Raw genomic sequence first — 23574 nt, forward strand, 5'->3', positions numbered from 1 at the left:
GAGAACTCATGGAAATACTGTAGGGCAGTTTCTCAACCTTAGCAACTAAGATGCGTGGACTTCAATTCCCAGAATTCTGGGAGTTGAAGTCCACATGTCTTAAAGTTGCCAAGGTTGAGAAACACAGGTTTGGTGGTTCAGTTCTTGTTTGTTCTCGGTATTACCAAACCACCCAACTACTCAGATTTGCACTGATCACTTATGTTTGTACTCACCCAGCACTCATTTATTTTTTACTCTCTCCCTTGTTTTACCACGCACACTGACGTACTCCACTCCTCCCGCATTCAAAATCTTTTCATATTTCTCCCATCAAAATACCCAACTCATTCTCAAAATAGACCAAAGCACAGCCATATTGGCTTCTGCGTTCATTCCTCATCACATTTTGCTTTTTTTTCACGTGCGCATCTTCAAATTGCTCTACCCATTTTCTCTTTTTAAAATAAACGTTCTACAAGGTGCACCAATTCATTTACTTATTACAGTTTTTTTCCATTTGCATATCACTTCTACTCCTTCACTGGTGGGGTGATGGTGGGGGTCACAATCCTTCACTTCACTTTCCCTATCCAACACAAATACCTTGGGTCCTTGACATATCTATTTTCAGATAGGTATGCCCCGTTGCATTATACAATCTATGTAACATTCGCTGCAAATTGTTTGCATTCTCAGCCAATATCTGCATGTGAAAATACACACAGATTCAGTGGAAAATGTAACGTTGACTCTTGGCTGACAATGTGACACTCCATGTCATTCTTTTGGAAGCAATACATTTGGGCTTGGCCACTACGGGGTGTTTTTCCAACATCTAGAGAATTCTAGAGTATTCCCATCTATGTATTAACCAGATCCAATCCTCTTCAGCTTATGATCATCAGCCAAGGTGCTACCCTCGAGCAGGGCTATGCTTTGCCAGGACTGGCACAATTTCCCCAAACTGTTTTGGGACACAGAGATGTGCGTTCTTCAGCTCAACCTAACGTAAAGCTGCTGGTGGTGCCTCCCCACTTAAACATGCCCCTACTTAAAACATGAGCATTTCATGGTAATATGGGCCTGTGTGTCATAATTTCCTCCATCAGCACCAAGTAAACTGCCTCCATTTTTTAAAACAATCTCTTTCTCTGCTTCTGACTTTCCGTAGGAACTCTGCAGCCCGAGAACTAGAGATTTTTTTGCGGCTCATATTAAACTCTGGTTTGTTAACCATGGTTTGTGGAAGCTACCCTGGCCTCATTCACACAACTCAAGACTCAAACCAGAGCTTACAAGCCCCAAAAGATGAATTCAAGCCAAAGTTAAGGAAGGCACAACGTGGTTTGCGGCATGCCCAACTGAGCACCGTTGTGCTGGCCTTCAGCTTCTGAAATACGACAAGCCCATCACGGATAAGAGCATCGGGGAAATCCGTGTCGTCCCCGGTCCATTTTTCTAGGACAGTCTCTTCCTGTGCAACACAGCCTAAAGCAGACCAAAGACTCCAGTTTTGTGCGGATTTCCATGTAGCTTTATTTTAAACATGAACAATGCCAGCGCCTGGGTAACATTGCTTTTCACGTGGTAGCATGGCTAGTGTGCAAAAATCCTTCCTATTACAGCGGACGGAGGCAGCAGGGAGCTCGCAAACGGCTTTGTCCTGTTTACTGCAGAAAAAAGGGGAGCCGGGAGAGGGAAGGGGGTCTGACACCCCTCCGGGATTTGGACAAGACTAACTTCCCAGCTGCAGAGGTGCCCGGATATGTGGCAACCAGCTTTGGCCACTCCACCCGCAGCCTCCCTTCTTCTCACAGAATCTGCACCTGAGCATTTCATTTTCAACCCAATGGGGAAGCTCCCTTCCCAACGCGGAATTTTATTTTAATATGTATATACGTTTTGGAACTGCACGTCCCGCAAGCCCCAGGCCTTCTGGATACGGTGGGACGGGGGCTCCATCCTGGCCGAGTTTTATTTCTCACCCACCTGGCAGGCGGGGTTTTCCAGTTGCAACAGGATGTAAAGTTTCGACCCCTTGGGGGGCCGGAGGGGTCAAAGCATCAGCTTTGCACTAGGACAGGCGTGCCGGGCGGCAGTGCAAATTCGACTCATTTCTCGCTTCCTTGCAGAACAGGCCTCCCCCCCTTTTGCAACAAGACCTCTTCCCACACCCCCTAACCCCTGCAGTGTTTTTTCTGCTGCTCCTTTTTAACCCCGAGGAGGGAATCAACCCCACTCGGTTCTCCGTTGACGAGCCGTTTGGCGCAGCGTCAAACCAGACAATAGAAGCAGAACTCCATCCCTTCTCGGAGGACAGTCAAGGCGCCGAAAACAAAAATAATAATAAAAAAAAAACAGGCCAGCTGTTATTCCAAACAAACAAACATAAAGAGAACAGGGAACATTGATGTAGTTTTAACTTCCTGGTAGCAGATTAAAGGGGGGGGGAAGTATACCGTATACATTAAGGGTTCTTTTTTAGAGTTCTGATCATTGGTGCCCACGTTCCTCTCCAATGGGAATTTCTCAACTGCAGCCATGTTTTAAGTCCTGTGTGCTATAAGGAATGTTATACGTCAGTTTAAAAATTAACAACGTCCCCTACCCACTCTCAACGTTTAATGTTTTTGCAACCGCGAAGACTTTTTCACCGGAAAAACACAGGCTGGCATTCTTCAGGTGGAAACGCCGTGATCTTCCATTCCAAAATTCCTGCCGTAGCCACCAAGATTTGGGGACCGCAGGAAAGTCCTAATTGGCGATCCCCGCGCAAGGGGAGAAGGGTTGAAGACACACTTTTGCAAAAGAGTCCCAAAGTAAAATACAAAATTTAAAAAAAAATGCCACCGTCGAAAAAAAATTAAGTCTGAATCTTCTCCTATCCACTCATCCGAGAGTAGCTGAGCATAATCATTGGAGCCAGGGCTGGACTTTGTGTGATGCATAGTCGGACAGTGGAACGCTGTTCCTGTCTTTGGATGGGGCAAAGTGTTCAGTTCCTGGACGGTGCCCGGGCACACGAAACAGCAGCAGGGTCAGGCTGTCTGCCCCAACACACAGCAGCGGGTCATCCTTCCGAGCACACCAGCCTCAGTCTCGTTTTCTCGCAGGGGCGGACCACGTCCCCACTGCCCGTCCCACAGAGAGCAACCATGCCACGATCCTTGCCCTGCCCCCCGAGTTCATTCTCCCCTCCTTTCTGAAGCAGCAGCCCGTCTCCTTCCCACCCACTCGTGGTAGTTCCTGGCCACAGCTCCTCTCCTTGGTTAAGTGTGTGTTTGCAGGAGCAGGGGGCCAGGGGACGGGGTCAGCCTGGGGTTCCCTGGCCCCCTTGGTCAGAGATCGGACATGGACCAGCCTGCAGCTCGAGGCGTCGCTTCCTCCTCCTCCTTTCAAGCTTGCTCTTTATCCGCCCGCCAGAGGCGCTCCTTCACCTCCAAAGGCAACGTGTTGAACAGGTCTTCCTCCACCACCAGCCCACTGCGTTTCAGCAAGGGGCAGTCCCCCAGCTCCACCGGCAGGCACTCCAAACGGTTCCCCCGCAGTTCGATCTGAGACAGGTTGGTCAACTCTCCCACCCGGGAGGGCAGGGACTGCAACACGTTGTTCCCCAGGTGCAAAGTCCGTAGCTTTCGGCACTGGAACAGCTCGGCGGGCAGAGCCTCGATCTGGTGGGAGAAAAGGGTGTGAGGGGGACGGATCAGAAAATCAGGCTGCGCTTGGACAAGACGCTAAGCTAGAAATTCTGATTTGCAAACAGAAATGATTAAGCTGGCAGAGGGCAAACTTTCTTCCTGCAGCAGGATATCTTTAGAATGGATACAGCCCATATTTTCCATTTGGGGTGGGGTAGGGTGGGAGACTTCAAGAGCAAAAGTGATGCCTTAAAGCTTACAAAAGCTTTAAGGCACCCACTGGAGCTGTTAAACTTCTGTCTCTCAAGGCACAAATGACCAGGCTCAAGTTATCCTACTCTGGACACATTATGCAAAGACCCAGCTCTCTGGAGAAGGCTCTGATGCTGGGAAGGGTGGAAGGAAACTGAAGAAGAGAACAACCAGCAGCAGGGTGGATGGACTCAGTTATAGTAGTAATGGAGGCACCATCGGAAGACCTGAAGGACCAGGCTGAGGATAGATCATCATGGAGAAAATCTATCTATGGGGTCGCTAAGAGTCAACAACAACTTGATGGCACGTAATCAATCAATTAATGGGAAGAAAGAGAAGAGGAAGACAACCAGCAGCAAGGTAGTTGGACTCAGTTACAATGACAAAGGGGGGCATGGTTGGAAGACTTGAAGGACCAGACTGGAGACAGATCCTCCTGGAGAAAATCTATCTATGGGGTCACTAAGAGTCAACAACAACTTGATGGCACGTAATCAACCAATTAATCAGTAAGAAGACAGAGGAAAAGAAGCTGACCAGCAGCAAGGTAGATGGACTCAATTACAGCAGTGATGGGTGCATTGTTGAAAGACCTGAAGGATGAGGTTGGGGACAGATCATCATGGAGAAAATCTATCCGTGTGGTCGCTAAGAGTCAACAAAAACTTGATGGCGCAAAATCAACCAGTCAATAGATGAACAATTAAGACAAAAATGTATTACTAATTTATCTGATCAGTAGCAAAGTGGGGCGACTCAGTTACAGTGGTGATGGGTCCGCTAATGGAAGACCTGAAGGACCAGGTTGGGGGCAGATCCTTCTGGAGAAAATCTATCTATGTGGCCGCTAAGAGTTAAGTCTGATTTGGGGGCACATAATCATTCACTCAACAGACACTTCCAGGGATTATGACCTACAAATATCCAGCTATTCTTTTTCATGGCAATTGGTGGTAGGTCAATTCTCCTGGAGCAAATGGTTTATGGGGCTTTCTAGCTGTAAGTCAGCAGCCAGGAGCTAGGTCACATCTGTAACTCCTTGGCCCTCCAGGGCTATTGCCAGTTTGGGACATTTCAGAGGCCGTGACCCAGATGTGCTTAGCCTTTAGTAGTAGTACTTAGCCTGTAGTAACATTTAGAGATCTTCTAAATGTTACTACCAAACAATATTTTTAACATCGCTGAAGGGACCGCTGACTTAACACACAACTGGGGAGATATGACATCTATCACATTACAATTTATTTCTTTTATTAGATTTATATGATTGTATTTTAAAAGTAAATTAAAAAAAACCCCTAAAGTTCATTCTTCTCCTGGCCTCTCTCATTTCTTTTTATTTTCCTTTACGAATATAATGAATATATACCTGGCTTTTACGCTTGCGACATTTAGAAAACACGGAATGCAGAATTTAGTATGGTTTAACAATCCTTTTGCCTGCTCTTGAAGGCCTTTTCCTTGTATTAAAAGCAACCCTTTTTTTTTTTTTTACAAGAACATCAGCTCTTAAAAACCATTATTTCTGTCTCCTCTTGAGAGAGACGCTTGATCTCTTGATCCTCTGCTCAGCATTGGCCGTGGGAGTCGGAAGGTAGGAGAAAATGTTCCCAAGCAAACAAACCAGCATAGAAAACAGGAAGAGCCTCAAGGGAGGGGAGAGAGGTAAAAGGGGGTTAATTAATCTATTGCTGCTTTGTTTGTCATAGAGTTAATGAGATCAACACATCATTTCTGGGAGCCACAACAGAAACCCTCCCGGAGGACGATCTTATCCTAACCACCAGCTTGGATTTTACCAAGGAGAAATGAGCATTTGGCTAAATTCTGCACCTGAAGAAAAACAAGAGTTTAGGAAAGGGACAGAATTAAGCAAAGCAGATTTGACAGCCCCCCCTAAATATGTTCGTGATGAAACCTCAGACTTTGCAAACTTTTTAAATGTTCCGGCAGGGAATCGCCGAAGCAGAAGTTCAGGAAGGGAAACGGGTGGGCGAGAGATGCATTTTTCAGACTGTGTCTGAAGGAGGAGCGAAGGAAAACATCCACAGGGCATCTTAGTAACCGGAGTTCATAAATCAGGGTAATTGAGTTACGGCGGGGAGTGGAAGAAGAAAGCGAGCTGACTTTGACGTCTGAGTTTCAAGGGCTTCTCGCTTGCTTCCTTTAAAAAGGAAAAAAAATTCCGTCGCCCCAAGTGTTTGTGCTTAAAAACGGTCGGACCAACAACTCTTCATTTGCAAGTCTTGGGGTTTCTTCCAGTTTCAGTATCCCGTTTTTAAAAGCAAAAGTTTATATCAATAAACATAATAATAAGAAAGAAGCAACAGAGTACTTTAGGGTGGTGTTTCTCAACCTTGGCAGCTTTAGGACACGGGGACTTCAACTCGCAGAATTCCCCAGCCAGCCATGCTGGCTGGGGAATTCTGGGAGTTGAAGTCCCCGCGTCTTAAAGCTACCATGGTTGAGAAACGCTGCTTTAAGGAATAAGAGGTGACGGTCCTGCTCCATGAATATTAGGAAAAGGGCCTGGAGAGAGAATGTCTGGATGGGAAAAGGTTTCTTTGGGGTAACTTTTGCAATCCAAAAACTCCAAATTGTCTCACTTCGGTCCCAAGTCCCTCCACAAACTAACCTACAAGACCAGTTCGGCTTTATCGGCCATTAACCCAGCAGAGCAACAATTTAGGGGACATTACATTCTACCTTAACGCAGGCCTGCAAGACAATCCCCAAAGGCCTCTTCCGCTCCAGCGGGGCCTGAAGGACCACCCAGACCTTTAGCAGAACTTTTCCTCTAGGTGGTCGCCTAAAGAAGATTTCAACTCGCCAGTGGTGAGCAAGCGCTTGAATTGTGCACGGTGGGGATACTTGACATGCACGTGACCCGCCATGTGGTTTTAAGAGGAGTTTCCACAGCAGGGCTCCCCACAATGGTGCCCCCCAGATGCCGCAGGACTGCCAACTCCCAGAATTCCCGCGTAAAGCGTTCCCAGGGGTAGAACTTTTCAAGTCCTCCTTTCAAAATAAAGAACGAAGCCTTATCCATCGACAAAAGAAAATCTCCCATTGCCGGTCAGCCTTGAGGGAACTGGACCCGTGCCCAGAACTGGGGGGGGGGGGAAGAAAAAGAAAAAAAGGGAATTGGCTCGTTTGCATTGTTGCAAAAGGACATCCAGCGACTGTTCCTCATTCTTTCTTTTCGCGAAAAGCAAAACGAAGAAATCCCCAATTTGGAAATTGTGCTGACACCAGCAATGATGCCCTGTCTTTTAAAATAAAATCTAGCTTTTTTCTCAGGGGTGGGGTGGGGTGGGGATCGTGTTGTGGAGGTTTTTGTACTGAGGAAGGACCTGACCCGGGCACTCGATACGCTCAAGCTTCTTAAAGCTCATTAATGTAGCTGGATTTTTTTTCCAGCTGAAAGTAAACTGGAGAACAAAGGGGGCCGTGAATATGTCACGGTCTGACAATGACCCGCTTTTCCAAATTTGCATTGCTGCACCGTTTGGGTCTGTGCGAGGCTGCAACGGGGTTTGTTTCGCTGGGGCTTAGTGTGTGGGGTGAACCCAGTCCATTCTGGCTCATTGCATAAACTCTCATTAAACCAGCCGTGGCTTAACATCTGTGAACCCAGTTAAAATGAAGCAGATCAGTGGAACGATCAAACAGTCAAGAAATTCTGGTGGTAAAATTAAAGCATACAACTTGTCAGCTGTAGAAGTCTAGAGGGGACTTCTGGACAGAAGGGCCCGCCTGCACTGGAAATTGTAAAATTTCTCCTTCCCTGCCAACTGATCCATTTCTTGATTTGTTGAGAAGAATGGCTGTGACAGTTCTTTTTATATGATCTAAGAAAAAATGTTCTTAACGTTATCAGGGAAGGGGAGGGGAGGGGAGGGGAGGGGAAGATGTTGAGGCCAGAGAATTCTTCCTTCCACAGAACAAGGAAGATGCTTAACAAAGCAAAACTAAATGCAACATCCTGAAGATAAATAAAGAGCAGGATGCAAAAATACATATTAAGGGGGAAAATTAAAGCTTCATTTGTCTGGGTGGAAATCAATATTATAAAGAAAGGAAGCTGCTATTTTTAAAAAAATGCAACAGGAGGGTCCCTTTACTCAGACAAACCGCCATTGTCCCTCCGGGTCCTAAGTTTCGACATCCCCCTGGACTTCGTGGAAAAAAGAAGTCAGACAAGGGGGAAGAGAGGCTGCAAATGCCTGCACTAAGTGAGAGGCTTAATCCAGTGGTTCAGGAAGCTCTTTGTCGCCAAATTCAGTTTATGCCAAGCGCAACAGATCTCAGGTTGCAGCAAATATACTCCGAGAAAGGAGTAATTGATACCTTCCCTTTGAAACGACCGACCGAAGCGGAAAACAATCCCCTTATCTCGTGGAGAGAAAGACCACCGGTGGGGGATTTCGAGGGGGTCTTTCCAAAATGGGAAACTCCTTCCAAGGCTGCAGGAAGAACCCACGGGACCCCAAATGGGAAGGGTTAATGGGTGGTTCTCGGCCAGCTGCTCCCTCTTGGCCCAACTCCTTCAACAAGGTTGTTCTTTGGGGGATAAAGTGAAGGTGGGGTGAGCTCCCACAGGACAGGCAGAATATCAATCTATTGATGGCTCTCTCTCCTTCTTCTCCCCTCTTCTCAAGGTTAACTCTACGTCCCTTCGCACTTCGTAAGACATCGGAGGGTTCTCAGACTCATGTGATTTGGTCTCGTGGTTCCCTTTGGGTTTCAGCTTACGACATATGTTAATGTAGCCTTGGGAAAATATCATCATTAAAAGATATAAATGCAATGTTGAATTATATTCCCAAAATACAGCTTCTTTTATGAACAACTCTGGTTTTACAGAGCCTGGAGGTTGGGAATTATTTTATGCAGACGGAAAGAAATTTAGGTTCCCGATGTCAAGGGATGGATTCAAGATATGCGTCTTTATCCATTTTCAAAATGCCTTTATATTTTAAAAATAACATGGAAACATGTTTTTATAAAGTCTAGATTTAGTAATGCATTTAAAGCCTGAATTAATGTTATTTCAATATCCTACGGATCTTATTTTTTCTTTCCCCCCCCAGAGTTGTTTTTCGCTTCATTTACTATGTTTAATTTAATCACTGCAATGTACACGGTTAATTACTGTATTATCACTGCTGTAGTGTATTATTCTTTTCTTTTGGCTTGTTCATTAAAATTGACTGATTTTTTTTTTAATTAAAAGAAAAAAAAACAGTCACAGGAAGATGACATCCGTAGGCTTGGAACCTAACCCTCCAATTCTTTTTTTTTTTAAAGACTCAAATTAATCCTCCAGGTAATTATCGATTATAATAAAGACAGACATAAAAAAATAACGTAATGACTAATAGCCGTGACTCACTACATGTAGTTACAGTTTTGTTAACAGTGGCCTTATGCTGGCACCGAATTCCTATGAAGTGAAAGCTATGTCATAGTAGTTAAAAAAAAAATAAAAAATCCTGGATTAGATTTTGTCCTGGCCTATTGCATAAAAGAACAAGCTTTTTTTTTAATCTTTAAGACCCTTTTCATTAAAGAGGTTTCTAGCAAGCCTGTTCTCTGATAAACCCACTTTAGTCACACCAAAATGTTATTTACTTTTGCAGCACTGGGCGAACCTTCTGATAAAATAGCCAGTTCATGCTTGATCCCTCTTTTTTATTTTAAGCCCTGGACAAGTAAACACTGCCCCCCCAAAAGGTACACAGAGCTGTGTTATTTCAGCTCAGTGCTGTTCGTATAATTGTCAAGCCCAAAAAGAAAGGCCTATATTAAAAGGGTGCAACCTTTGGGAGGTTCTGCCTCTAAAAGCCTCATCGCGTCTTCGGTCAGTCCAAACACATTGTCTAAATATGGGGAGCCCGGAGAAAAGAGGAAGAGGGCTCGTACCCCAAAATTAGAAGAATATAAACCTTAGTGGAAAGTTGTTTTCTTTTGGCCAGAACTACAGGTGGCTGGAAAAAAAAAAGCAAGTTTTTACCAATCCAGAAAACCTTGGATTTTTACGGGACTAGAAACCTCTGCCTGAAGGGCAAGGAATGGATTTTAATAAAGCGTTAAATACGTTATTCTGTTTTCCAAAGATCCGTTTCAGGAAGCAAGAGAGGATGGCACTTCTCAGTTTAGAAACGGGTGGGTTGGGAGGACGGAGGGGCGACGCTGGCATAAGAAAGCAGGCATGACCTTGTGAAACCATTTTTTAACAGGGGAACTTCCTTCTGTAAGATATGGACGGCTGCCAGCTTTGGCAGTTTTATAACAGAATTAGAGAAATCTAACTCCCCAGGGATTGTGAGGGCAGACCGACCTGGAATAGGATCTTAAGTTCTTAAGTCCCTACGTGACTCTGGGTGGGACGCTCACTTGCAGCTCAAACCTGCCTCGCAGAGAGTGGAGCCTTTGAAATCCCAGAAGCAAAGCAGGATATAACTGTATGATGATCTGATACAGGTGGCTCTGTATGTTAGGAAAAGATGGACCTAAGGAAGGCTGGGCCTAAAAAGAAGGGAATGAAATCCTGAAGAACGTTAAGACCAGCGTTTGCTTCTCAGGAGCATTTAAGAAATTATCTGTGCAATCAATTATCCCTGGATCCATTTTGCATCTTTCTGATTTTCCAAATATTCCTATCCATCAAGTTCGTATAATCGTCAGAAACACACCAGATTCAAATGATGTCCTTTGTTCTTCTCCACAAAGGATCTGATCTCCCGCATCTCTAAGCTAGGAGAACTTCCAGAACTGACCTCCCAGAAGTCCCAGAACTTGAACTCCCAGAATTCTCAGAACTGAAGTCCTAGAATTCCCAAATCTCAATTCTCAGAACTGGACTCCCAGAATTCCTGGTAATGATCATGCTGGCTAAGGCATTCTGGGAGCTGAAGGACACCTATCTAGAAGGGCCCAGGTCTGACCAAGGAAAAGTCCGCAGTCTCCCTCTTGTTTTTGCAATAATTCTTCTCCCAAAAAGAGAAGGAAACTCCCCAGCGAGCTGTTTAAAAATCATTTTTCCTCTGCCATTATTCACCTCTGACTTTTGCTATCCAGCTTATCCTGGAAGGAATGGGACAAGAAAAATCCTAGAATGGAAAAGAAGAGGTATAACTTTGGAATCAGAAACTACAAGTGCTTGGAGGCTCTTCCTGTGTGAGTATCTCCAAGAGTGGCCCCTTAATGGATGTAGAGGGATAGGGGAATGGCCTTGAGGGACAGGAGGAAGAGCCGCCACCAAGACCATGGTCAGATAAAAGAAATCTGAGTCTGGAGCAAAACTGTAACCTGAGAAAGGGTCTCAGACAAGACCTTCCCTAGACCTTATCATGAAGATAAAGGGAGGGAGGGGGAAGCACATTCAGACTTGCAAGATGCTGTTACTATGGACTTATAATAAAAGTAGTATTAGCTTGCATGTCTTTGGTGTCCATGTTTGGTCTACCTTGAAGGGATGACTATCTATCTATCTATCTATCTATCTATCTATCTATCTATCTATCTATCTATCAATCAATCATAGGAAGAAGGAATAAACTTGAAGAACAGGAAGAAGAGCTGCAACCAAGACAACTATCAGATAAAAGAGAACTGAGTCTGGGCCAGAACTGTAACCTGAGAAAGCATGTCAGACAAGACCCTCCCTGGTTCTCACAAATATAAAGGGAGGAAGGGGGAAGCACATTCAAACTTGAAAGATTCTGTTACTATAACTTTACAATAAAAGTAGTCCTGACCTGCATGGCATTGGATGGCTAGTCTGATCTACCTTGAAGGGCTGACAATGAATTGGCTCTTAACTGCAAAATCCAAGCGGGATTTTATTACAAAACACCCCTCCCTTTCTTTTCTTACCTTATTAGCTGTAACAGCGAGGTTCTGCAGATTCTGCAGTGCTCCGATTTCCGCTGGTATGCAAGTCAAAAGATTGTGGCTGAGATCCAAATACCGAAGTTTCCGGCAAAAGAAAAGTTGGGTGGGGATCTTCTCAATCTTGTTGCGGTTAAGGTAAAGGCGCTCCAGGTTGGTAAGGTTGCCAATCTGCACAGGGATGTAGGCAATTTGGTTGTACCACAGTTTAAGGCAAGTGAGGCGATGTAGGTGCTGGAAGCTGATGATCTCTTCAATGGTCTTGAGGTTGTTGTCTTTGAGGTCAATCTCCTGGAGGTTGTGGAGGCTGAAGATAGAGTGAGGGATGCGCTCCAGGTCACAGCGGATGAGTTCTAGTTCTGTCAAGTTGACCATCTTCTTCAGGCTATTCAGAACCATGAGCTTGGTCCCTTCATTGTTGATGGACAGTTTCTGGAGATGGACACCAACGTCCGTCACCACCTGGGGCAGCTTGGTCAAATTGCTCTTCAGCCTCAACACTTTAAGCCTCTTCAACTCCCGTAGACCGTCGATCACAATGTACCGATTGTTTTCGGCACTCAGGTTCCCCGTCAGATGGAGCTCTTCTAGAGTCTTCAAGCTGTAAATCCACAGTGGGATCTCCTTAATGTCTGTGAATTTGATGTGTAAAGATTTCAGGTTTTCCCTTAAGAAGGCAAGGGCTGGGGCCTCTATTTTGGCTGCGGTGTGATACAGCCACAGTTCCTTGAGGCTGGTGAGCTGAGCAATACTGGGGGGTATGGTGACATCAGGAATGAGCTCCAGTTTTAAAACCTCCAGCTCAATGAGGTCAAAGACCGTATCTGGAATGCCACTAAGCATGAAGAGGTGAAGCTCCAACTTATCCTGGGAGTTCTTGGTGATCCTTTGGCGCAGTTTCTCCAAAGTCCATTCGTTGTTGAGGTTCAGCTGCCTGAGCTTATTTTCACTCACTTCCGAGAGGAAGACGGCAAAACGCTTGGAATAGAGGGGGTCGTACTGGTCGATCAGATGCAGCATGAAGGCAAAGTCATTTTTCACATCAGGAATGTCACTGTAGCTACTCTCCTCCCGGATGGACTCAAAGGAATACTTCTTGAGGGATCGACGGAGCATCCACCAGAGTGTGTACATACAGATCAGGCCGTAGAGGATCACGAGGCTGATGTAGAAGGAAGCCAGGATTTTGAAGAGGGTTGCCAGAGGGTGAGCACAACGATACATGCGATAGCCAGTCAGACTCTCAATGTCCACTTTGCAATCAATGTCAAAGGTTATGTTGTTGACATAATAGACAGTGTAGCAAATGATGAGGATGAACTTGATCACTTTGATGATGGTTTGCCTCATATAGAGGCGGTAGACAATATCCCCTTCTTCCACGTGTGTGCGGAACTTCTTGACCTTCTCAAATAGTGCCTTGGCTTGCTCTCCTTCCTTCTTGTCCAAGACACCATTCTCTGTTCGGTCTACAATTCCTTGCTCAATCCGAGACTTGGTCCTCTGCAGCACTGGGGCAGTGGCTTCCACATCTTCACTGACATTGGAAGATTTCTTCTCCATAGAACCATTCATCTTCCCAAAGGCTGGCTTAGGATCACTTTCCTCCACCACCGTCTCAGACAGAGCCCTCGTGGTCCAAGGAGAGTCAAAGCATTTCAACAGGATGGAGACAAAATGCTCCAGCTTGGAGCTGGTCCTTGGAAACTTGAACCAGAAGTTGCTACAAGCCAAAAAGATGAGTGTGTGCAGCAGGACTAGGTAAGGGAAATATTTGGCAAACCAGTGAAGGCGGTTTTCATAACACACAGCATCCACATAGTTATACTGATGCCGGTCAAGATCATATTTGATCCCTGTAGGCCCAGGGTCCAGGGGTGACCCCAGAGAAGTATTGTAGTAATTCGAGTCCAAGTTTGCAGCTGTCCATTCACGGGAAGAATCGTTGCAAGCATCTTTGGTAACCCATTTGCAAGGCAAACAAATCATTTTGTCCTGGGTGACTTGTAGTGTCCCACCAAATACTGCAATCATTAACATCACGATGGAGATGTAATCTGTAAAGACGTCCCACCAGGGCTTCAGGATACGATACGCCGGCTGGGTATCGGCAAAGTAACGCAATTCCGTGACTGGAATCATGGCTCACCTGAAAAAGAGAGAAAACTATAAAGAGATGTTACCAACAAAAGGAAGTGCTATTTGGCATTCAAAGAGTCTGAGGGAAGATCGGTGTTGTGTTAAGCAGAAGGTCCAATTCTAATCCAAGTTATAGGCAGGCAACAGATCTCTGCAAATGGATCTGCTACATCAGATAAAATCCTTACTGATTTACTTCATTTGTATCCTGCTTTGTTTCTGAAAGCTCAAGATTATATACGGAGAGCTCTATTCTCACAGCAAAACCCCATAATGCTGGTTGGGTTGACAATGAGAACTTGGTGAACTCAGTGGTATACAGTGACACTCAATTTCCTCAACCTAGCACTTTCCAGATGTGTTGGGACACACTGGCTAAGAATTCTGGGATTGTAGTCCCAACACATCTGGTGGCACCAGAGTGGAGGAGATTGTTGAACACTGTTGTCTCCTATCAACCATTTACACACTTTAGCAACTCACTTTCCACAAGACTCTTGTTCCTTACACTTTCCAGATATCTTTGTCACCACTCATCTGTCACCAGGACACTTTTTTCTCTCTCTGTTCAGGGTATCCATAATTATACTTTTGTCATGATGTCTAATCAAGAGGTCTAGAGTTCAGTGTGGTTGTCTTCCAAGAAGATACATCTAAGGATGACCTGCACATATTGGGCAACCAGAAACAGAAAACATTCTGCAAAACAGACAAATTGAGATGAAGGAGTGTGGAAGATTTCAAATCATGGCTGAGATGAAAAACAGAAATTGTTTACGGAACAGCTCGGGACCCTGGGAGTGTTAGATGCACAAGTTCAAACTTTAGCAGCTCCAGCCCAAAGACTTCAGTTGTATCTGGTGATTGGAAACAACTTTTCTTAGACTCCCCAAATCCAACACAGGGACTGGCAATTCAACTGTTTCATTTGGAAATTTCCTACGTCCCTAAGAGGACTGTCCTTGCGGGGACAAACTTTACAGTCTGATGGTTGTCTCAAAGTCCTACTTCTTCACCACTGGAATCTCCAGGCGTTTCTCGCTGCCTACAGAATTGCTTCTAGGTTTCTCCCTCACGTCATAAGGACTAAAATCAAGGCTACCAAAGAGGGCTCAACACTTTGAACAGGAGAAGCAGCTACAGTTAGCAGTAGGAGTGCCAAATTCTCTGGCCACAATAAGAGCAGCGTTTAGATCTACCCACCAATAGGAGTCAGCAGCAGGCAAAATCCAGCCTTGGATTTCCACGCAAGCTCTCAGCCTCATTTTAAAGACCCTTGCATGAAATGCACCCAGGCCTTTCCCTCAACCAGATAAAAAGTTGCCCATCTGGCATCAAACCACGTTTTTTTTAATTGAAGCCACAATGTCCAGACTCCAGACATGCCAAAGGCACCACATCATGCTTTTGTTGATGGGAAACCACCTCCCACTTTCATTCTTGATTGACCATCAGGGACCAAAACGGCCATCTCTTCTCCTCCACAGCTGTGAAAGTCAACCCAACCCACGCTGCAGGATGTGGTCCGCTTACAAAGGAGACGTTCTCAAGTTAGTAAACACCCAACCTACCTCCGAGGGTTGCACCTGATTCTCCTATCACTACTGACCCTTGCCTCAGCCAGGAGGAGTAAGCAAACCCCAAGCTTTTGACGATAACAGCAGGAGAAAGCAAAGGACGATGCTGCAGGAAAGAATAAACCAAGACTTTCTTTTCTTCTTGGTACAAAACACCATCCCCAAGGGACCAAGCCAGAGGGAGTTAGGTGACTCCAAAATTGTTTCTTACTCTGTGATTTCCATTCACTCAGCAAGCAGAAACAAGGGCAGGGCCAAAGACAAAACTCAAAAGACCAGCCCAAGATCTTGAGAAGATCTTGCCCACCAGGACTCTGTTCCCATGAGAGAAAACCATAAGCTGCAGTTTCTCATGGTTGCTGAATGCAGGTACAACTGCAGGAAGACAGGAAGGCAGAAGGCGCGATCGAGAACTTGGGGAGGCTGCTTTGACTTTAGGGGCAGGAAGAACGTTTGGAGAGAGGTCAAGAGCCTTCTCCCCAAATGGCTGCCACTGGACATTTACAAAATGACTGCCGTGTTGGGTTTGTCCACTTAAGCATCTGCTCAGAAAAAAAGAACAAAGATGTCCTGAACGATCATGGACCTTTTTGGTTTACTCTCCTTCCAACAACGTGCTGGATTGAGTCACCCATTGTTTTTTCTTCTCCAAGAATGCCTTATAAGGGACTCATACTTTCTTGGAAATAAAACTGGAAGGCGAAGGCGGATGTTTTGTGTGCAGCTGGCTGGTTTCCTGTTTGGTTTAATTGTGTTTAATTAAAGAATCTGAAAAAAAAAATCAAATGGAGGTGAGGCAGATACCAAGGGAGGCATCTGGAAGCATATTGGTGCCTGTGGGAATTATGCAAACCTGGAAACCCTGATGAACGTGACAACTGGAGAACGGGACCAGCTTTAACTATGTAAAAACTAGCATGGAATCACAGGAAGGAGCCACAGAGATCACCTAGTCCAATCCTGGTCAAATCTGACCATTTTTGGAATGGATCAACTCCCTGGAAGAACTTGCAGTGTTCTCAACCCTTCTAGCTAGCCCAGTGTTGTCCAAACTTGGCCACTTTAAGATGAGTGGACTTCATGAGCATGGCTGGGGAATTCTGGGAGTTGAAGTCCACTCATCTTAAAGTGGCCAAGTTTGGACAACACTGAGCTAGCCCAACCAGTGGATGACTTGAGATGGTGATTGCAAACTGGAAGAGCCTCTCAAAGGCCTATTTTAGTCCAGCATCTTGCTCCTCACAGTGACCTACAGATCATTGTGTAGCATCTACAGATGCTTCTGGAAGGCTCTCAAAGGATTTTTCTCTATTCTTTTATTTGTTTCAGTTTGTATTGGTTTTTATCATTGCCACTGTAATTCTTAATAAAATTACTATTTAAAAAAAAAAGGAATGGAGGGGCCAAAAGTGAACAAAAGGGAACGGACTTGCCCCTTGGAAATTTAAGTTGGGTGGTTGCATTTTGTATGCAGAGTTTTTGTTGAATGTGGAGCTGACTTTGGGGAATGGAGGAGCAAACTGTTAAGAGGGAATTGCAGCAAAGATTGCACCGGCCCAGAGTTTGAAGCAAGTGTGAGAAAGAAACTCAGCAGAACTCTGCCTTGGTTTTATTTAGTGTCAGATAGGACAGACAAAAATCTAGACAGGTTTTCCAGATTTTGTTATTATACTCTACAACAATAAAGGAGCATTGTTGGAGTCTCTGCTTCTTGACCTGGCCTACTTCAAAGAGCCAGCACTTGTGTGTCTTCAGCAAAGCAAGTAAAAAACACCTGTCTGGTTTAGCATCTCTAATAAACTCCAGAGCCTTACACAGAAGACCGCAGAAGGAGAGTTAAAGAAAGTTTCAGCTTAAGAAACCGGGCTGGCTGGTGGGGTGGGCGCAATTAAAAATCTAGATTCAAGTCTTTCCTGGTCAAGCTGGTTGGTTTTCTGTCTATCTCAGCTGGATACTTGGAGAGGCCATTCTCAAAGGCTGCATACAAATTAGGTTGAAAAGGAAGAGCTGATCAGAATATCAAAGGAAACAGGAGGCTACCTGATGCAGAATTAGACTTTGGCCAATTTTGCCCAGCTCTTCTCAATGGGAGCAGTTCTCCCAACTTTTCAGTGGATCCTTTAATTCCAGATGCAAAACTTTCTGCAGGTTAAAGGATTCGAGCAGACCCTTTCCAAAGCTGAACTAAACTAATCTGAACTCAAAACACAGCATACCCTCCTTTGATCGTTATCAAAAATTAGAATTTGAATACCGCTATTGTGGTTCTCCAGCAGTCGCACCCAAGACTTTCTGGAGACTTACACAGCCCCAGGGGGTTCAGGTTACACACCTGCTTTATTGCAGGTCTTGCCTCAGCTAGAGGGTGTTTCTCAGCTAAAACTACAAGGCAACTAAAATCCACTCTCAAAACGGCTTTTTTTGGTTTTTGCATTGCTGTAAAGGCTCTTGAGTTGATCCGGCACCTGCAATAGGTGTGTCAAAAGGGAGAGGAACCACTTGATGGGGTCTGGCACGATTGGACACGGCAGAGTTTTTTCCGCCAGCTTGGCTGACCTTGGCAACGTCGGTCAGTGCCCAAAAACTAAATTAGAGGAAATTAAGCAACAGTGGAGGGAAGCTGGGAGCCATGGTTACTCAAGAGAAACATCTCTGAAGGAGGCCTCCCACACAGGAAAACTAGGAAGAATGAAGCGTGTCTGAGAAACACAGGCCACAAGAGTGAATTTGGTAGCTGGTGGGTGGAGCAAGGTTCACTATCAGTTGTGTTCACCACCAGCTAAAGGAAAAGAAGCCATTTCAGAACTGGTGTGTATTCTGACTCCTGCAGGAATCTGTGTCTGTCTTGGGTGTATTAACTGGAGCCCAGCATGGCACATTCTCCCGTAGCCAAAGGAACGGTGGGCACATGAAATTGGCAGAGCTTTGGTTAGTTAGACACCAAGCAGGTACTCACATCGAGGGCAGGTACCCAAGGTAATGGGTGGGGCACTAAGTTGTTTCCCATGCTGGCTGGGATTCGAAACCTTGGGCGTCCAGGGCACAAGCAGTATGGAGGTGTAATGGTCGGTGGGAACGGCCTTGGGAGACAGGAGGAAGAGCCGCAGGCTGGAGAACAGACGTAGAAAAGGCGTCTCAGCCCACAGAAGGAAAAGGGGCGTGGGAAGCATCTCAGAAGGGACCCTCCCTACTTTTCCAGAGAGTAAAAGGAAAGGAGGGGAGAAATACTTTCAGACTTGCAAGATTCTGTTAATGTAACCTGGCAATAAAGACAGAGCAAATACTCCTGGTTGGGCTCCTTGTTTGGACTACCTCGTAGGGCTAACAGGAGGGAAGGATGGGTGAGGAACGTGGAGTCAGCTGCAAGGTCCCCACTTTTTATTATTCACAGCAAGGCTAGTAGCTGCTTGAAACGAGCATAATTCTGTGGGTTTTTTAAAGATGAAAAGCTCCATCAGGTGGTAGAAAATGCAGCCATCATATGTGAGACACCCTCTCACTTTCAGGGTATTTTTTAACTCAAAGTTAAACATTCTCATCTACATCAGGTTGGCCATTCCATGCATTTGATGAACTGAGTCACAGCTCCCAAAAGCTTACACCCTTGAATAAAATGTGTTACTCTGAACAAATGCCACAGACTCCTCCTGATTTTCATCCCGTTGTATAATTCAATACACAATCCAGGTTGATTAACAGAGGCCTGGTTCACACAATGCTTTAAGATATCACAGTCAGCTATGATTTGTTTAACCACCACTTAATGAACAAGTCACAATCGGAGCCGTTGCATAACTCTCTACGCCATAAACCAGAGTTTGCAATCTGCAATCTGGGTTCACACAACCCCCTCTGCCCAAGCTGAACAAAACAGGTTATGTTGTAGTGCATTGTGTGAAGATGTCAAAACTGGCGGGGTTCACACGTAACCAAAAAAACCCTATAAACTCTGGCTTAGAAACCACAACATATTAAGCCCAATTCCGACAAAGTGCATTCTCACTTTGAGCAACAGTATATAAGGCTGTGATTTAGGGGGAAAAGATCATACAGATTCAAGCAGTGTTAATCTGCTCTATTAATACCGAACACAATTTGCCAAGACTATCATTCATTAGCTTAGGGTTTGATTTTCTTCCCGCAGGCACTAATCACTCGCAGTGACAACGAGAAAATACATGTTCAGCGAAGACTAGATCCACAGAGTCTTTTAGCACACCACTGCAAGATTTCCTACACTGTACGACCCTAGAGACGCCCTCCTTCCTACACCGTGTGACCCTTCACACGCCCTCTTAAATAAACCACAGCTTTCAAAATTCAGAAGTTGTACTTCAGAGTACAAGGGAAGTGAGGACAGAAAGCTGTTTCAACCAGCTGACCGATTTGGCTGGGTCAGCCTTATTTATTTCAGCGTACGACTGCAGGAAACAACATGTTCCCCTGATGACCCAGTTTCGTTTTCTGGGACAATCAATTTCACGCAGCTCGGGAGAATCCTCAGAGCGGCGTCTTTAATTTTCAAGGTCAAAGGAGAGTCACAAAGAAGTTTCTCGCGTTATGTGTCTGTAATGCTGAAATGGGCCTGAAAAGCTTGCTTGTACTCCCTTAATTGTCTGGATAGTCTGAAAATCAGTTCCATTAATGCTTTATTGATTAGCCATAAGGCCCTATACAAAATACAGAATAAGAAGACCAGATATAACAAAGTGGAATATGAGACAGAACTAAAAGGAAATACAAATCATATTTCTGAATCATCCTTACCATTTACTCCAATCAGATCCACATACAGGTAGTCCTTGCTTACTGACCACAATAGGGACCAGAAAGTTCATTGTTAAGCGGGGCAGTTGTTAAGAGAGTCGTGCCCGATTTTATGACCTTTTTTGCAGCGGTCATTAAGCGAATCACCATGGCCATTAAGCAAATCACGTGGCCGTTAAGCGAATCATGCAGTTCCCCATTGATTTTGCTTGCCAGAAACCAGCTGGGAAGGTCACAAATGGCGATCATGTGACCACGGGATGCTGCAACTGTCATAAGCGCGAGCTGGTAGCCAAGCACCTGGACTGCGATCATGTGACCATGGGGGTGCTGCAATGGTTGTAAGCATAAGGACAGGTTGTAAGTCCTTTTGTTCAGCACCACTGTAACTTTGAACAGTCACTAAATGAATGGTTGTTAAGTGAGGACTACCTGTATGCAGTTCTCCACTGTAACTGCTTTATTCGGATAAAGGGCCATGTTATATAAAATATTTGGGTTCTCACCACACATCAGTTCCACTTGTACCCAAGCATATTTTCCCAGCTGCAGAAGTTTTAAGTGCCTACAATTACAGAATGGGGGTTCTTCTTTTATGCCAGCATCTATATTATAGCACAGCTCTACAGAAGTCTATTCAGAAGTAAGAGTTTGCAAATCTATCTGCAAAGCCTTCTAAACTTTGGTTCGGTGGTACATCTAATTTTCTTCCTCAACTTTGCTGAATCACTTTCCTAGCTGGGAAATCTTACCTCCAGGACACTCAGCAGCAGATTTTGAAAAGTTCAAAACTTTTGCCCAGCACTTGTCTGATTTATAAACAGCAGTCTCTCTCTTTGCTAAAGCGGTGGGTGGGCTGTTTCTCTCAAGGACGCCTGCATCAAGCTGAAATCCAGCTTTTTTTTTTGTTCTGGCACCAGCAAGAGAGACAGTCAGTTCTCAGGCCCAAAAAGTCCAGCCTGGCCATTCTGTTCCTCTTAGTCTTTTTTTTTTTTTTCCAAGTAAGAGTTGGCTTGTTTTTTGAAAAGAAGAAATGGGAGAATGTTCTCAAACGTCTGAGCTCCCTTTTGAGCAAAGTTCTCTCGGGAACAAGCAAAACGTGAAGATTTGGATGGAACAAACGAAGAAGTAAACCAATTCCCAATATTTTCAGCACCGTTCTGAAGGAGTCACAATTCCAGAATTGTGCACAGCCATTCTAGAAGAAAGAGGGAATTCAAGGATGTGCTGGAAAGCCTCCGGAGTTATACTTAAATCTAATCTTAGGGTGCTGGCTTCTATGTACTTTCCGGAAAAGTATGCCCTGGTGAGTCCTTGCTACGTAAACAGCTCTTTGTGCAACCAAATATTTGGATCAATTAAAAGGTTCTAATGCTGCGTTCGAGTCTGTGTTGTGTTCTTGAGAGAACATCACTTGGGTGGAGTTTTCATCCTCACAGCAACTCTGTTATGAAATGTACATCCAGTGGCCAAGGATATGCATTTCTCAAAAAGTGCACTGAGCTATTGTTTAACTACAGTTTGTTAAGTTGCAACTGACTGTCTTTGCCCAACACAGTAAACCATAAACCATGGCTGGCAAACCACAACAGCTGGGTTCATTCAACCCGCAAAGCTAAACGAAATGAAGAATGTTACGTCTGAGCCTGGTGTGGATCCAATCAAACCTGGTTGGCTTATTTGTGGGGCTGTCTGGTGGTGGTACCAACCAGTGGGATTGGCGTACGGTTCAGAGTGTTGTGTGAATCCAAACAATGGGGTTCCCTTATCAAATTGTAGTTCATTTAACCACCCGTCGGTGTGATCTACAACATGGCCAGAGAGTTTGGTACTTCTTAGAAGTCAACCGGATAAATCTGTAGGCCATTGTTGTGACCAGAATGGGGTAGCTGGGAAGTGGCACCAGGTGGACCCACTTTTCTAACAACTGAGATGAAGATCAGCAGTAAAGACACGTATGTCATTCATGTGGACCATTCTTGCTTTGGGGAAGCCAATTCAGCCCATGTTCCTCCTGGTCCTTCATCCTGTTCTCCAACAGCAGCCAAGAGAATCCTACAAACAAGGTCCTAGCACAATCACATCCTTCCCCTGTGGCTTGCAGGAAGTCCTCTGCAGAGGCCCACAGCCCAGAAATCTGCAGATTGAAGGCAAGAGCTATTGTGCTGCTTTGAGAGGCTGAATTTCTTGCCAGCGACAGACACGCAACATGTCAAACGTGCTGTGCTTCTCCAACTCTTCCACGAACGTGGACAGTTTGGAAAGTCCCTAAAAGAGTGGCCATTTTAGTTCTGCTTGTTTTACAGCCATAGACCAGAGGTCAAACAAAATATACCATCCAAAGAAAGAGGCAGAACAGGGTAAAAATAACAAGCTTCAACAATTAAGAGTTTAAAATAAGACAAGTTCTCGAGGATCTATGGAAACTCGTTAAACTTACAGAAGATGGTGGAAGAAATTGGCATCTATGGATGATGAATACGCTCACACACTGGCTATTATACTAGCCCATAATAATGTGGCTTATTTGGTTGGGTGGTAGCTTGGTGAGCTGCTGTGGTTTGTACCAACCAATTTAGAACAGAGGGGGTTGTCTGAACCCTGGCAAATCATGGTTAAATGATGGCTTAGCGCAAGCAGCACAGAGAGCTATCTAAGAGCATCTCAGGGGCTTTTATGACAAGAACGACAGCCCTGATGGCAACTCAGATTCTACTGGAACAGGATGACAAAACCATGGTTCTTGTCACAGGAGATCAAAGTTTGAAGACAAAAATCATCAACTTGCTGGGTGAGTCCCTCAAGGAATTGAGCTAACATTCTATGTTTTGGCACACTTGACCTCTGCGTGTGTGTGTGTGTGTATGTGTGAGTGTGAAAGAGAGAGAGAACCCAGGTAATGGGGTTAATTTAAGAAGTCACAATATTACAGATTAACCTTTTGGGGAGGAGGAAGAGGAGGCAAAACAGTATCCATTCAGGTGAAATAACCTGGGCAGGTAAGCTTTTTGTGATCAGCTGCCTTGGAATCCATTCTCCAAGAGGCCCAACCGATGATGTTGACGGGGCTGTGTTAATATGGTCAACCTTCCTCTATTGCCTTTTTAACTTTCTTTTAAGACAGACAGGTTAAATCTATCAGAAGCGCAACACGCCAACTCTGTTTCCCCTTTTATTAAAAATCAATCAGTAAATATCAGTTTGGTTCCATCTGCAGGTAGAAAGGGATTTTGGAAAGCTGCCTCAAAAAGACACTTCCTCTCGAGAAGACTACGTAGACCAGTGTTTCTCAGCCTCGGCAACTTTAAGCTGGGTGGGCT

The 23574-nt window shown here is 44.9% G+C and overlaps 1 protein-coding gene across 4 annotated transcripts in view; it reads right to left on the reverse strand.

Annotated features, from left to right (window-relative positions):
* Window positions 1–1479: 1479 nt before the first annotated feature.
* The window catches only part of LRRC8A (leucine rich repeat containing 8 VRAC subunit A), a 30859-nt gene continuing 8764 nt past the window's right edge, over window positions 1480–23574 (reverse strand). For all 4 annotated transcript variants that reach the window (XM_088147138.1, XM_088147137.1, XM_088147139.1 and 1 more), the window contains exons 3-4: window positions 11757–13920; window positions 1480–3653 (exon numbers count right to left, since the gene is read on the reverse strand). In XM_088147138.1, coding sequence (XP_088003264.1) covers window positions 3378–3653; window positions 11757–13913 — 2433 coding nt within the window. In that variant the 5' untranslated portion in view covers window positions 13914–13920 and the 3' untranslated portion in view covers window positions 1480–3377. The remainder of the gene's footprint in view (window positions 3654–11756; window positions 13921–23574) is intronic.

This window comes from Python bivittatus, unplaced genomic scaffold (genome assembly GCF_059951505.1).
Source record: "Python bivittatus isolate LINGU-HERP-01145 unplaced genomic scaffold, Pbiv_v1 ctg000160_np1212, whole genome shotgun sequence".
NCBI lineage: Eukaryota > Metazoa > Chordata > Lepidosauria > Squamata > Pythonidae > Python > Python bivittatus.